This window comes from Nerophis lumbriciformis, linkage group LG11 (genome assembly GCF_033978685.3).
Source record: "Nerophis lumbriciformis linkage group LG11, RoL_Nlum_v2.1, whole genome shotgun sequence".
Lineage (NCBI taxonomy): Eukaryota > Metazoa > Chordata > Actinopteri > Syngnathiformes > Syngnathidae > Nerophis > Nerophis lumbriciformis.
The window spans coordinates 43,700,152-43,716,684 of record NC_084558.2 but is presented as its reverse complement, the minus strand read 5'-3'; the positions used below and the strand labels follow the sequence as shown (position 1 = coordinate 43,716,684).

At 39.7% G+C, this 16,533-nt stretch overlaps 1 protein-coding gene across 2 annotated transcripts in view; it reads right to left on the bottom strand.

Moving 5' to 3' along the window:
• Nucleotides 1-13,588, bottom strand: part of col5a1 (procollagen, type V, alpha 1) — a 159,598-nt gene extending 146,010 nt beyond the window's left edge. For both annotated transcript variants that reach the window (XM_061966501.2, XM_061966502.2), the window contains exon 1: nt 13,217-13,588. In XM_061966501.2, coding sequence (XP_061822485.1) covers nt 13,217-13,316 — 100 coding nt within the window. In that variant the 5' untranslated portion in view covers nt 13,317-13,588. The remainder of the gene's footprint in view (nt 1-13,216) is intronic.
• Nucleotides 13,589-16,533: the final 2,945 nt, after the last annotated feature.

Genomic DNA, 16,533 nt, shown 5'->3' with positions numbered 1-16,533 from the left:
TTGTACGACGCCGAACGCGGCGAAGAATGAAGGGGTTTGTGCGCCACAAAGGGCCTTAACGACTGTGGGGGGTCAAAAACTTGTCCCGCCGCACATTTTTGGTTTATCTCGCGTGTAGTCGGCGGGCACAATGGCGGCATTTAGAGGCTCAAGCGGCACATGCAGCTCCGGTTCCTTTCTCACATGCTGGCAAAAAAAAACGTTTTGACTTTTATAGCCTTTTTCACACAGAAATCAAAATGGCTGCTTTAAAAGTAGATCCTAGGGCGGACCTGGGGAAATTAAGGCCTGTTAAGCTTTTCAATCCGGCCTGCCAGGTATTCCCAAAATATTTTTTTTTAGATCTTTAAGATGGAAAGTGTAGCTGCCATTATGATGTGCAGTGATGTTTTCAAATTACTGTAAGTCTTGAACTATACAAAGTATTTCAATGGTTGGAATCTGCGCTTTTGCATGATATACTAGTTACTATGGTAATCCAATTAGTTACTGTGGTAATCCAATTAGTTACTATGGTAATTCAATTAGTTACTATGGTAATCCAATTAGTTACTATGGTAATCCAATTAGTTGCTATGGTAATCCAATTAGTTACTATAGTAATCTACGTCACAGCAGCTCAGACGAGTATATAAATATGTCGATCGACAGGGGGTGTGACATTCATATGTTGTCAATATTCAGTGTTTTATCGTTCATAGTTAAAATTGTAAATCCCACATTCTTTATTTTCATGTACATTCTGGGGGTCTCATTCAGTCAAAAAATGTAAAATTCCATTCTGTGTTTTTTAAGGCGGTCTGTCATAATGTTTTTAGCATTCAAACAGACATTGTTGTGAGGTTTTGTATTAGTGTTCCTAAACATAGATATACCGGCCCCCAGACACGTTTTTCTCGAAATAATTGCCCAGGCCTGTTCTAGGGGTACACAAAAAAATCGATTGACATTTATTATTAATCTTGATTTTAAATCCATTAGAATTTTTGTTTTAGATTGCATAGCTTTGCCTACGCTTCAAGTGCACTCCCAGCTGCACTCATCTTTTGGTTCTTGCATATTAAATACCGTATTTTTCGGAGTATAAGTCGCACCTGCCGAAAATGCATAATAAAAAAGGAAAAAAAACATATCTAAGTCGCACTGGAGCCCGGCCAAACTATGAAAAAAACTGCGACTTACAGTCCGAAAAATACAGTACTCATGCATCATGATTCCTATTTGTAACGATTTTTAATCGATTTTTACTTTTTCTTATAAAAATTTAGAAACAAAGATTTTCCATGTATTTATTTTTTTTACATCTGACCGATGGCAATATCAGATCAGGACACTCATGAATAATACCTTTGATTTTTATCGTGTTTTAGGTATTTAAAGATGAATATCAATCATATCAGGGTTTCCTCGCCACAGGAACATTTTTTTGTATTTAAAACTTAAAAAAAAAAAAACGTTTTAATACCATCTCCATGCAACCAGCAGCTTTTGTAACCTGTAAAACAGCTGTTCCTTCTAAAAGTAAATGAAAAAAGTGTTGGAATTTTACACAAATTGCTACTATTAATAGATAGGAATGCACTAAAAGTTGATTCACATCCGAATCCCGATTCTAATTTTTATTCAATCATAATTTTCAAAAATCTATTAAAAAAAAAAAAAAAGTATTTGTATTTTATTTTTTGTATATATTTTTTTAAAAGTTCTACCAATGTCAATATCAGATCGGGACACCCGAAAATATTACCTCTCATTTTTATCGTCTTCAAGGTATTCAGAGATGACCATCAAACATATCAGGGTTTCCCTCTACATGTAATTGATCATGGCGGCCCGCCACAGGAACATTTTCATCATTTTTATTGTTTATAAGAATCAAATTCTTAAAACACGTGTCTACGCCATCTCCATGCAACCAGAAGGAGCTTTTCCAACCTTGAAAAAGTTTCATTGTAATTATTATACCAAATACTACATTGCGGGAATCAGTTTGAATCGAGAATTGATTCTGAATCGAATCGTTACCCCAGGAATCGGACTGAATTGTTAGGTGCCCAAAGATTTGCACCTCTAGTAGATCACAAAACGATACAGAATCCCAATCGTTTTCATCACAACAGACCGTAACTACAGTAGCACCTCAACTTACGACCTTAATCGGTTCTACGATGGTGCTCTTAACTCAAAACACTTTTATCTCAAATCAACGTGGCCCTTTATAATCGACTTAACTGATGCCTTTAAAAAAAATAGGACAATAGACACACAAAAGGGGAATACAAACAACTACAGTAGTTTTATGAATATTGGAGAAAGGAAGGTACTTCCTTCGAGCTCCTTCTCTGTCAAACACACCATCAGCAGCTTCTCCATATTTTCATGGATAAATGAAAGATCAGGGGTCTCCAAACTACGGCCCGCCAGCGTCCAAAATCCGGCCTGCGGGTAGTCCCGAGTAAAAAATAAAATAAAAATGTTTTGTTTGTTTTTAAAAAAAAAAGTAAATCTATCCCAGACCAAGTACGGCCCGACAGCGTCCAAAATTTAGTACTAGTCCCAGTACTAGTAGTCCCGAGTAAAAAAAAAAAATATATATTTTTTTGTAAACATTTTTTTTAATTTTTTTTTATTAATAATTTTATATATTTTTTTATCTATCCTTTCTACCCCCATCCATCAATCCATTTTCTACCGCTTGGAAATTGTGTGAAAATGTAAACACCGAAAAACCTGCGAAGAACAATTATCTGCAGGTTTTCATGCCAGGCAGTTCTCAAAAGCAGTGTTTTTCAACCTTTTTTGAGACAAGGCACATTTTTAGCGTTGAAAAAATCCGGAGGCACACCACCTGCAGAAATCATTAAAAAACAAAAAACAGTTGACAGTAAAAAGTTGTTGTCTCAATTGTTGGATATGACTTTAAACCATAACCAACCATGCATCAATATAGCTCTTGTCTCAAAGTAGGTGTACTGTCACCACCTGTCACATCACACCCTGACTTATTTTGACTTTTTTTGCTGTTTTCCTGTGTGTAGTGTTTTAGTTCTTGTCTTGTGCTCCTATTTTGGTGGCGTTTTCTCTTTTTTTGGTATTTTCCTGTAGCAGTTTCATGTCTTCCTTTGAGCGATATTTCCCGCATCTACTTTGTTTTAGCAATCGAGATAATTTCTGTTGTTTTTTAATCCTTCTTTGTGGGGACATTGTTGATTGTCATGTCATGTTCGGATGTACAGTACATTGTCTTTGCTCCACAGTAAGTCTTTGCTGTCGTCCAGCATTCTGTTTTTGTTTACTTTGTAGCCAGTTCAGTCTTAGTTTCGTTCTGCATATCCTTCCCTAAGCTTCAATGCCTTTTCTTAGGGGCACTCACCTTTTGTTTATTTTTGGTTTAAACATTAGACACCTTTTTTTACCTGCACGCTGCCTCCCGCTGTTTCCGACATCTACAAAGCAATTGGCTACCTGCTGCCACCTACTGATATGTAAGAGTATTACACGGTTACTCTGCCGAGCTCTAGACAGCACCGATACTCAACAACAACACATCATTTGCAGACTATAATTACTGGTTTGCAAAAAATATTTTTAACCCAAATAGGTGAAATTAGATATTCTCCCACGGCACACCAGACTGTGGTTGAAAAACACTGCTCTAAAGGGTAAGCGCACCTTTTCAAATTTATAGACCACATTGGTCTGATTATGGTCTTTTAAAAAAAAAAAAAAAAACTGCCATACTGTCCAGGTGGACTTTTCCTCTTTTATCCGCAATTTCTTCACTTTTACTTTCTCTTCTCACTCCATGCAAAGAATCAACCGCAAGATGGCGCAACCAAACTTGATAATTGATACTGTTACCAAAAAGATAAAAACACATTTTTTTATCGTAATTGAGAACGTTTTATCGCCAAGCTCCATCCTGAACCCCTGTGCCCTTCTTCTTTAGTCAGAAACGACAACGTCAATCAACAGCGCCCCTACTGGTTGCAGCCAGGTGGTGCACTGCATTTGGCCTCAATTGTAACCACCCTAACAGTCTTTAACGATCAATTACCGTTGCACATTCCCACGGTCTGACATCACTTTTGAGGAAATCGAACCCAAACTCGTCGGGCTCGCAAGCGCCTGGGTAAATCAGCACTTTTGCCGTTTGCAAAAAGAAGTTAAGGAGCAAATGAAGAACATGTGCGAAGCGACCTTTAACCCCGCTTAAACACAAAGAACCTTTTAACGACCTGCACTGTGGACGTGCAAAATGCAATGCCATCATTTTTTTTTTTTTGTCCCGTAACAAAACTCAGCTGCAGATGTTATTCCATTTGGAATTTTCTCTCAAAAGCGGCCGCAAGAACGGTGTATTTTCTTTTCGGGGTAGGGAGCGAAAAAAAAAGAAAAAAAAAAAGGCAGCAGTATTTTTTTTTTTTGATTTTTTTTTTCTTCGCCGGTCCCGTGTCGTTCCACGGAGAATTATGAAGAAAACATCTGGAAGACATTTTTCCAGGCTTTTCCGAGGCTTTAGCAGACAGCACAATGGCGCTTATCAAGTCCAGATGTGAGGGCGCTGGGCGAATAGCGAGCTTTTCTTCTGCTTTCCTTTTTTTTTTTGGTGGGGCGGAAAAAAGCGCAAAAAAAAAAAAAAAAAAAAAAGCCGTTGAGCGTCCGCCGGTGTCGCCGTCGGCGCCTTTGGCCCGACTCCAACCTTGTTTTGATTGGGACAAACTATTCCAAGAATGTTTTTTCGGTGCGTTTGATACCGAGCGAGACTTGATTAATCATAACAAACCTCAGTGGAACGCCGTGAAAAGACCCCATTGATTGGAATCGGGACGACTCAGCAAAAACGCCGCGTTATTATATTGTGGGCGGACATCTTTGTTCCTTCTGGAAGATTCCCTCGGGGCCTGAAAAGTCCTAACCTTCACATTTGACCTCCGACCCCCCCCTGCTCTCATTCCTGACTTTTATGTGTGACAGGCCTTCTGTTACTAGCGCCCTCCGCCATGCCGGTGAAGGAAGTCTTCCTCATGAATGACCTTCCTCGACGCTCCAGAGGTCACTCGCTAATCCGCTCAGCTTTGCCAGCTTGGTTTTTTTTTTGCCGCAAAGAAACGTGCTAGCATGCTAACACAGCTCCTAGCTTTGCATACGCTTGAGTGTGAAAAAATTTAAAATGTTGAAAATCTTTGATAAAAACAACAATCTAACAGCGCTACTGTCTGTTGCTAGGGACGGGTACCAAATACGGTACTTTTTTTTTGGCACCGGCCAAATCCAACGGTGCCTTGTGTCGGCGCTCACTCCAGCAGCACTGAGAGCGGACTCTATAGGCAATTTTCAATGCCAACAAAAAAAAAAAAAACGCCCCAAAGTAAAATTTGCTAGCTTGATGCTAACATACATTGGTTTTGCTATTGACATGCTACTCATTAGCATTAGCGATTTTACATGGCGATTTCAACACCTCTAAATCGGTTAATGAAAACTACAACTAAAACGCACGTTACAATTAAATAGCGGGCGTGTTGTAGATAATACGTACAGTATTAACACTTTTTAGGGTGCAACAAAAAACCCACTACTGCTATTTAACGTCTTGAACTTGCAACTGTAATCGCAACTTCTTGTCGTACTTGCAAATGATAATATGGTGATAATAAATCAGGCTACAACAACTGGACAGCAGTTATTATAATCAGCTCATTTTTAAATGTTGCAATAAAATTTTTATTTTACTATCAGAAATAATTAATATTCATTAACTTTGCTACTGACATGCTACTCATTAGCATTAGCGATTTTACATGGCGAATTCAACACCTCTAAATCTGTTAATGAAAACTATAACTAAAACGCATGTTACAATTAAATAGCGGGCATGTTGTCGATAATACTTACAGTACTAACACTTTTTAGGGCACAACAAAAAACCCACTACTGCCATCTAACGTCTTGAACTTGCAACTGTAGTCGCCACTTCTTGTCATACTTGCAAATGATAATATGGTGATAATAAATCAGGCTATGACAACTGGACAGCAGTTATTATAATCAGCTCATTTTTAAATGTTGCAATAAAATTTTTATTTTACTATCAGAAATAATTAATATTCATTAACTTTGCTACTGACATGCTACTCATTAGCATTAGCGATTTTACATGGCGAATTCAACACCTCTAAATCTGTTAATGAAAACTATAACTAAAACGCATGTTACAATTAAATAGCGGGCATGTTGTCGATAATACTTACAGTACTAACACTTTTTAGGGCACAACAAAAAACCCACTACTGCCATCTAACGTCTTGAACTTGCAACTGTAGTCGCCACTTCTTGTCATACTTGCAAATGATAATATGGTGATAATAAATCAGGCTATGACAACTGGACAGCAGTTATTATAATCAGCTCATTTTTAAATGTTGCAATAAAATTTTTATTTTACTATCAGAAATAATTAATATTCATTAACTTTGCTACTGACATGCTACTCATTAGCATTAGCGATTTTACATGGCGATTTCAACACCTCTAAATCGGTTAATGAAAACTACAACTAAAACGCACGTTACAATTAAATAGCGGGCGTGTTGTAGATAATACGTACAGTATTAACACTTTTTAGGGTGCAACAAAAAACCCACTACTGCTATTTAACGTCTTGAACTTGCAACTGTAATCGCAACTTCTTGTCGTACTTGCAAATGATAATATGGTGATAATAAATCAGGCTACAACAACTGGACAGCAGTTATTATAATCAGCTCATTTTTAAATGTTGCAATAAAATTTTTATTTTACTATCAGAAATAATTAATATTCATTACCTTTGCTACTGACATGCTACTCATTAGCATTAGCGATTTTACATGGCGAATTCAACACCTCTAAATCTGTTAATGAAAACTATAACTAAAACGCATGTTACAATTAAATAGCGGGCGTGTTGTAGATAATACGTACAGTATTAACACTTTTTAAGGTGCAACAAAAAACCCACGACTGCCATCTAATGTCTTGAACTTGCAACTGTAGTCGCAACTTCTTGTCATACTTACAAATGATAATATGGTGATAATAAATCAGGCTACGACAACTGGACAGCAGTTATCATAATCCGCTCATTTTAAAATTTTGCAATAAAATGTTTATTTTACTATCAGAAATAATTAATATTCATTAACTTTGCTACTGACATGCTACTCATTAGCATTAGCGATTTTACATGGCGATTTCAACACCTCTAAATCTGTTAATGAAAACTACAACTAAAACGCACGTTACAATTAAATAGCGGGCGTGTTGTAGATAATACGTACAGTATTAACACTTTTTAGGGTGCAACAAAAAACCCACTACTGCTATTTAACGTCTTGAACTTGCAACTGAAATCGCAACTTCTTGTCGTACTTGCAAATAATAATATGGTGATAATAAATCAGGCTACAACTGGATAGCAGTTATCATAATCAGCTTATTTTAAATGTTGCAATAAAAATTTTATTTTACTATCAGAAATAATTAATATTCATTAACTTTGCTCCTGACATGCTACTCATTAGCATTAGCAATTTTACATGGCGATTTCAACACCTCTAAATCTGTTAATGAAAACTACAACTAAAATGCACGTTACAATTAAATAGCGGGCGTGTTGTCGATAATACTTACAGTATTAACACTTTTTAGGGCACAACAAAAAAACCACTACTGCCATCTAACGTCTTGAACTTGCAACTGTAGTCGCAACTTCTTGTCATACTTGCAAATGATAATATGGTGATAATAAATCAGGCTACGACAACTGGACATCAGTTATTATAATCAGCTAATTTTTAAATGTTGCAATAAAATTTTTATTTTACTATCAGAAATAATTAATATTCATTAACTTTGCTACTGACATGCTACTCATTAGCATTAGCAATTTTACATGGCGATTTCAACACCTCTAAATCTGTTAATGAAAACTACAACTAAAATGCACGTTACAATTAAATAGCGGGCGTGTTGTCGATAATACTTACAGTATTAACACTTTTTAGGGCACAACAAAAAACCCACTACTGCCATCTAACGTCTTGAACTTGCAACTGTAGTCGCAACTTCTTGTCATACTTGCAAATGATAATATGGTGATGATAAATCAGGCTACAACAACTGGACAGCAGTTATCATAATCAGCTTATTTTAAATGTTGTAATAAAAATGTGATTTTACTATCAGAAATAATTGATATTCATTAACTTTGCTACTGACATGCTACTCATTAGCATTAGCGATTTTACATGCCGTTTTCAATACCTCCATAACTGTTAATGAAAACTACAACTAAAATGCACGTTACATTTAAACAGTGGGTGTGTTGTAGGTAATACGTACAGTGTTAACACTTTTTAGGTGCAACAAAACACCCACTACTGCCATCTAACGTCTTGAACTTGCAACTGTAATCGCAACTTCTTGTCGTACTTGCAAATGATAATATGGTGATAATAAATCAGGCTACAACAACTGGACAGCAGTTATCATAATCCGCTCATTTTAAAATGTTGCAATAAAAATGTGATTTTACTATCAGAAATAATTAATATTCATTAACTTTGCTACTGACATGCTACTCATTAGCATTAGCAATTTTACATGGCGTTTTCAACACCTCCATAACTGTTAATGAAAACTACAACTAAAATGCACATTACATTTAAACAGCGAGTGTGTTGTCAGTAATACTTACAGTGTTAACGCATTTTAGGGTGCAACAAAAAACCCACTACTGCCATCTAACGTCTTGAACTTGCAACTGTAGTTGCAACTTCTTGGCATACTTGCAAATGATAATATGGTGATAATAAATCAGGCTACAACAACTGGACAGCAGTTATCATAATCCGCTCATTTTTAAATGTTGCAAAAATATTTTTATTTTACTATCAAAAATAACTAATATTCATTAGCTTTGCTATTGACATGCTACTCATTAGGTATTCGCGATTTTACATGGCGATTTCATCACCTCCAAATCTGTTAATTAAAACTACAACTAAAATGCACGTTACAATAAATAGCAGGTGTGTTGTAGGTAATACTTACAGTGTGAACACTTTTTAGGGTGCAACAAAAAAAACATTACTGCCATCTAACGTCTTGAACTTGCAACCGATTGTCATACTTGCAAATTATAATATGGTGATAATACATCAGGCTACAACTGGACAGCAGTTATCATAATCAGCTTATTTTTAATGTTGCAATAAAAATGTGATTTTACTATCAGAAATAAGTAATATTTATTACCTTTGCTATTGACATGCTACTCTTTAGCATTAGCAATTTTACATGGCTCAAAATCTGTTAATTAAAACCTACAACTAAAATGTATGTTACATTCAAACAGCTGGTGCCTAATAGGTAGAATACTTACAGAATTGACACTTTTTAGGGCACAACAAAAACCACCATAAACTATACACTACTGCCATCCAACGTCTTGGACTTGTAGCTGTAATTGCAACTTCATGTCATACTTGCAAATGATAATATGGTGATAATAAAACAAGATGTAACAAACTGGACATTTTTAAATGTGTTTATCATCAAAAACACACACAAAAGTACCAAAATTGGTACCGTTAAGTACCGGTATTGACTCCCAGGTATTGGGTCCAATGTGAACGGCACCCATCCCTATGTATCTTTGTTGAAAATGCTAACTCGTCTTTTAGCTCAGGGATTCTCAAACTGTGGCTCCATCTAGTGGTACGCCAAAGAATCACTCAACTAAATATGCAAACCCAGTGTTACTGTTCAAACTGTGTGTAATGTGACGGTGGCCAACAATATCGAAAATATATTTTTGAATAAATCCACTGCCTTGTTTTTAATGAACACTTAGGCCTACTACACTACTGTGTTTTTATTGTTGTTCATTGTGGTGGTACTTGGTGAACAAATGTCAGAGAAGCACTGTTTGACATTATAAAAGTGGAGGAAATCGGCCATATTGATTGGATTTTTGAAGCACCTTGCAATGTGGACGTTATTATCCCGAAACAAAGTGTTTGTGCCCCAGACCGATCTTTTCCCATCGCTCACTTCCTCGCTCATTATCTATCGCGATCTGAACCCGAGTCCTGAAAGGATCCCTTAAAGCGTGTCCGCTTTTGTTCTCTCAGATCTCCGCCAAAGTTACTTTTATTGGCGGCCAGGCGGCTTCACAAACAGCCCACTTAATCCCGGAACCAATTTCGGCATCCGCTGTCTTTTCCCTTCTCCCTGCAAGTCCTGGACGCCGCGGACCCCTCGCCATCAGCGTGCGCAAGTCCACCTGTCGGACTCAAAGGCCCGCGTCAGGCCAGTCCAGCAGCAGACCACCAACCGTGACGGGCTACATGCTAATAATACACCCCCGCCCTTTTTTAACCCCCAGTTGGTGCTGGTTGAAGATTCCTAAATGTGAAGGAATTTCTTTTTTCTGATGTCCATTAGGCCCGGACTGGACTTGAATCCAGAACCCCCCGCTGATAGAAAGCAATTTGCATGCTGTATATAAACTAGTATGGCGTTGTTGTTGCGTCAATCAAATGTATTGCAACAAATGCTGCTTTCACCAAGACACCCTTTCGGGGTTACGCAACGTACTATCGCACGGCCACACTGATAGTACAGGAGATTCATTGCGTCCTTAAAGGAGCTTCACCATGATGCCCTTCCCCCAAGAAGTTAGGGTTGGACGAACGTACTATCTATCGCACAGCCACGTAGATAGCATCCAATACATGCTGCGTGTAAACTCCTACATGCTGTATATTAACCAGTGCAGCGGATTTATTGCGTCAAACGTGCGCTGTTTTGAGCATTTCGGGGGCTCCCTTTCCTTTGGGGGCTTCACCATGACACCCTTTTTTGGGTTACACAACGTACTATCGCACGGCCACACTGATGGCATCCATCACATGCTGTATACTAACCAGTACAGCGGATTTATTGCGTCAAAGGTGCACTGATTTGAGCATTTCGGGGCTCCCTTTCCTTTGGGGGATTCACCAAGACACCCTTTACGGGTTATACAACGGCCACACTGATGGCATCCATTGCATGCTGTATACTAACCAGTACAGCGGAATTATTGCGTCAAAGGTGCACTGATTTGAGCATTTCAGGGCTCCCTTTCCTTTGGGGGATTCACCAAGACACCCTTTACTGGTTATACAACGGCCACACTGATGGCATCCATTACATGCTGTATACTAACCAGTGCAGCGGATTTATTGCGTCAAACGTGCACTGATTTGAGCATTATGGGGGCTACCTTTCCTTTTGGGGGCATCACCAAGAAACCCTTTTCGGATTATACAACGGCCACACTGATGGCATCCATTGCATGCTGTATATTAACCAGTGCAGCGGATGTATTGCGTCAAACGTGCTCTGATTTGGGCATTTTGGGGGCTACCTTTCCTTTGGGGGATTCACCAAGACACCCTTTTCGGATTATACAACGGCCACACTGATGGTATCCATTACATGACGTATTCTAACCAGTACAGCAGATTTATTGCGTCAAACATGCACTGATTTGAATATTATGGGGGCTTGCTGTCCTTTTGGGGGCATCACCAAGACACCCTTTTCGGATTATACAACAGCCACACTGATGGCATCCATTACATGCTGTATACTAACCAGTATAGCGGATTTATTGCGTCAAACGTGCTCTGATTTGAGCATTTCGGGGCTCCCTTTCCTTTGGGGGATTCACCAAGACACACTTTTCGGGTTATACAACGGCCACACTGATGGCATCCATTACATGCTGTATACTAACCAGTACAGCGGATTAATTGCGTCAAACGTGCACTGATTTGAGTACTTCGTGGCTCCCTTTCATTTGGGGGATTCACCAAGACACCCTTTTCGGGTTATCCAACGGCCACACTGATGGCATCCATTGCATGCTGTATATTAACCAGTGCAGCGGATTTATTGCGTCAAAGGTGCACTGATTTGAGCATTATGGGGGCTACCTTTCTTTTGGGGGATTCACCAAGACACACCTTTCTGATTATACAACGGCCACACTGATGGCATCCATTGCATGCTGTATACTAACCAGTACAGCGGATTTATTGCGTCAAACGTGCACTGATTTGAGCATTTCGGGGCTCCCTTTCTTTTGGGGGATTCACCAAGACACCCTTTTCAGGTTATCCAACGGCCACACTGATGGCATCCATTACATGACGTATTCTAACCAGTACAGCGGATTTATTGCGTCAAACGTGCACTGATTTGAGCACTTCGTGGCTCCCTTTCATTTGGGGGATTCACCAAGTCACCCTTTTCGGGTTATACAACGGCCACACTGATGGCATCCATTGCATGCTGTATATTAACCAGTGCAGCGGATTTATTGCGTCAAACGTGCACTGATTTGAGTATTTCGGGGCTCCCTTTCTTTTGGGGGATTCACCAAGACACCTTTTTCAGGTTATACAACGGCCACACTGATGGCATCCATTACATGCTGTATACTAACCAGTACAGCGGATTTATTGCGTCAAACGTGCACTGATTAGAGCATTTTCCGTACAGTTGCTTCACCATGACACCCTTTGCGGGTTACACAACGTACTATCGCACGGCCACACTGATGGCATCCATTACATGCCGTATATTAACCAGTGCAGCGGATTAATTGCGTCAAACGTGCACTGTTTTGAGCATTTCGGGGGCTCCCTTTTCCCCACAGGGGCTTCACCACGACACCCTTTCAGGGTTACACAACGTACTATTGCACGGCCACACTGATGGCATCCATTACATGGTGTATATTAACCAGTACAGCGGATTAATTGCGTCAAACGTGCTCGGATTTGAGCATTTCGGGGGCTCCCTTTCCTTTGGGGGATTCACCAAGACACCCTTTTCGGGTAACACAACATACTACCGCAAGGCCACACATCTGTACACCAGTACAGCGGCGTCATTGCGGGAAAAACACGCTTTTACTCTGAGCTTTTTCAGGGGGCTCCACCCTGCCGCTTCACCCAGACGCCCCTCTTTTAGGGACGATGCGGTCACGAAAAAGACAAAAGCAAAGAAAAACTCCCAACAAATTCCTAAAGTCCGCAACTTGAAACTTGAAACTCGGGAGTCAGAGGGATGAGTTGTGGGGCGAAAAAAAGGGGTTGAAGGGAAGTCGGCATCTTACCTGAATTGGCCTGCGACGTGACAAAAAGCAAAAAGAGCGCCAAGGAGATTTGGGCATCCCTTATCCTCCTTTTAACTTTCCATCTGATGGGGGTATCCATGACCGCCTGCCTGAGTGCTCCCAGGCTCTAAGCAACTCTCTGGGACCTGCGGCCGCTACTTGTGATGAGGACGAGCACACAAAAAAAAAAAAGTGTAGAAGAAGAAGAAAAAAGAAGGGGGGTGCAGGGGGGGAAAAAGTTTTGAGGTGGGCTCTCAAGCAGCCATAAGGGTCCGTCCGAGTGGGATCCTCCAGTTGTATGACGGCTGCACACACGCCGTCTGTCCCGCTCCGCTGCTGCGCTCCTCTGAGGTGCGTCCGGCCGTCACGTCGCGGCCCCCACCCCGACACACACACACACACACAAAAAACCTCCCCTCCTGCCCCCACCCACCCAGAGACCCCACCCTGGGCTGTCAGTCACTCGGCGAGCGAGCGCACTTTAGGCAAATCACAGCAGTGCATTGAGCGCAGGAAGCCCTGTTATTGGGCCGAGGAGGGGGTCTGGGGGAGGACAAGTCCAGGGGAAAGTTTCACGCCTACAATTCCTGCACTCGGAATTCTTTTTCCACAGAGAGGGGGGGCAGGAAAGAGGATAGCTGAAAGTTGAATCAGAAAGTAACAATTTTTATCGGTTCAAGTATGATTTTAATAAAAAAAAAACATTTTCAAGTAGTATTTCCCATTGGAAATAGGGAGAAATCTGTTCCAGGGTCAAACTGCGGCCATTGTAAAAAGCTTTGTTAACCGGAGTTCAGGAATTCTTAACCTTTTTGACCTGGGGGCGCGGCTTTTCCACTACACAGGGGCCCGGGTCCCACTCAAATATTAACCCCAAATTAGAAATCCTAATTTTATCAGTGTCATTTATTCTATCTGACCTACAAACACCAAAACCAGTGAAGTTGGCATGTTGTGTAAATGTACATGTTTGTATTTATATCCAGTATATATATCTGTGTATGTATGTATTCATACAAACCCCGTTTCCATATTAGTTGGGAAATAGTGTTAGATGTAAATATAAACGGAATACAATGATTTGCAAATAATTTTCAACCCATATTCAGTTGAATATGCTACAAAGACAACATATTTGATGTTCAAACTGATAAACTTTTTTTTTTTTTTTGCAAATAATCATTAACTTTAGAATTTGATGCCAGCAACACGTGACAAAGAAGTTGGGAAAGGTGGCAATAAATACTGATAAAGTTGAGGAATGCTCATCAAACACTTATTTGGAACATCCCACAGGTGAACAGGCAAATTGGGAACAGGTGGGTGCCATGATTGGGTATAAAAGTAGATTCCATGAAATGCTCAGTCATTCACAAACAAGGATGGGGCGAGGGTCACCACTTTGAGCAAATTGTTGAACAGTTTAAGAAAAAACTTTCTCAAGCAGCTATTGCAAGAAATTTAGGGATTTCACCATCTACGGTCCGTAATATCATCAAAGGGTTCAGAGAATCTGGAGAAATCACTGCACGTAAGCGGCTAAGCCCGTGACCTTTGATCCCTCAGGCTTTACTGCATCAAAAAGCGACATCAGTGTGTAAAGGATATCGCCACATGGGCTCAGGAACACTTCAGAAAACCACTGTCAATAACTACAGTTTGTCGCTACATCTGTAAGTGCAAGTTAAAACTCTACTATGCAAAGCCAAAGCCATTTATCAACAACACCCAGAAACGCCGCCGGCTTTGCTGGGCCCGAGCTCATCTAAGGTGGACTGATGCAAAGAGGAAAAGTGTTCTGTGGTCTGACGAGTCCACATTTCAAATTGTTTTTGGACACTGTGGACGATGTGTCCTCCGGAACAAAGAGAAAAAGAACCATGTTGAAAAGCCAGCATCTGTGATGGTATGGGGGTGTATTAGTGCCCAAGACATGGGTAACTTACACATCTGTGAAGGCACCATTAATGCTGAAAGGTACATACAGGTTTTGGAGCAACATATGTTGCCATCCAAGCAACGTTACCATGGACGCCCATGCTTATTTCAGCAAGACAATGCCAAGCCACATGTTACATCAACGTGGCTTCATAGTAAAAGAGTGCAGGTACTAGACTGGCCTGCCTGTAGTCCAGACCTGTCTCCCATTGGTGTGGTGTGGCGAATTATGAAGCCTAAAATAGCACAACGGAGACCCCCGGACTGTTGAACAACTTAAGCTGTACATCAAGCAAGAATGGGAAAGAATTCCACCTAAAAAGCTTCAAAAATGTGTCTCCTCAGTTCCCCAACGTTTACTGAGTGTTGTTAAAAGGAAAGGCCATGTAACACAGCGGTAAAAATGCCCTGTGCCAACTTTTTTGCAATGTTAATGATTATTTGCAAAACAAAAAATGTTGTTTCTCAGTTGGAACATTAAATATCTTGTCTTTGCAGTCTATTCAATTGAATATAAGTTGAAAAGGATTTGCAAATCATTGTATTCTGTTTTTATTTATGAATTACACAAAAAGCCAACTTCACAGGTTTTGGGTTTTGTATATTATTCATATTTATTATTTAGGTAGAATACATGTTTTGCCGCTGACGCTAATAACAACGTGAAAATCAACAATTATTCTCAACTTTACTGATAAATGATTCGTTTCACAGAATATTTTGCAACATTTCCACATTCTGAACTGTCAAGTGTATAAATAAGTTAAAAGTCGTCATGAGTCAAACGATACTCAAGAGTCACTGAGTTACAAAACACAAGGAGCGATACTGGGTCCCTCGATATCGCGTTGTCTGTCACTTTAAGAAAAAACAAACAAACATGTGGCTGGTTGTGTGAAATGCCAAACTGCGTTTATCAGGAAGCGCCTCTTTTAGCCCATGGGTGACATATAAGAAGAGTGGCGTTTTTTGTCAGCAAAAATGACATTTTTTCAAAGTGACAAATAAGGTAAATGTTCCTTTCCTGCTTACTATTTGGCTCATTGAGCTATGTTGCATGTTTTATTTTTTTTTTTGCACAGGCTTTCTGTAAAAATAAAAAAATATTTACCGTATTTTTCGGACTGTAAACCGCTACTTTTTCCCTCCACTTTGAATTCTGCGGCTTATAAAACGGTGCGGCTAACTTATGGAAATGTATGGATTTTTCTTCGCCAACGGCCTTATTGTTTTGTGTTCAACAAAATAGTTTTCGACACTGTGTGTTATTGTTTGTGCTACAGCGCCATCTTTTGGACAAGTTCGCTCACTGCAAGTGCTGCGGGTTGAAAATGTACGTCCTGTTTAAATGCCTTGAACCGGAAGTAAAACCGTCGATA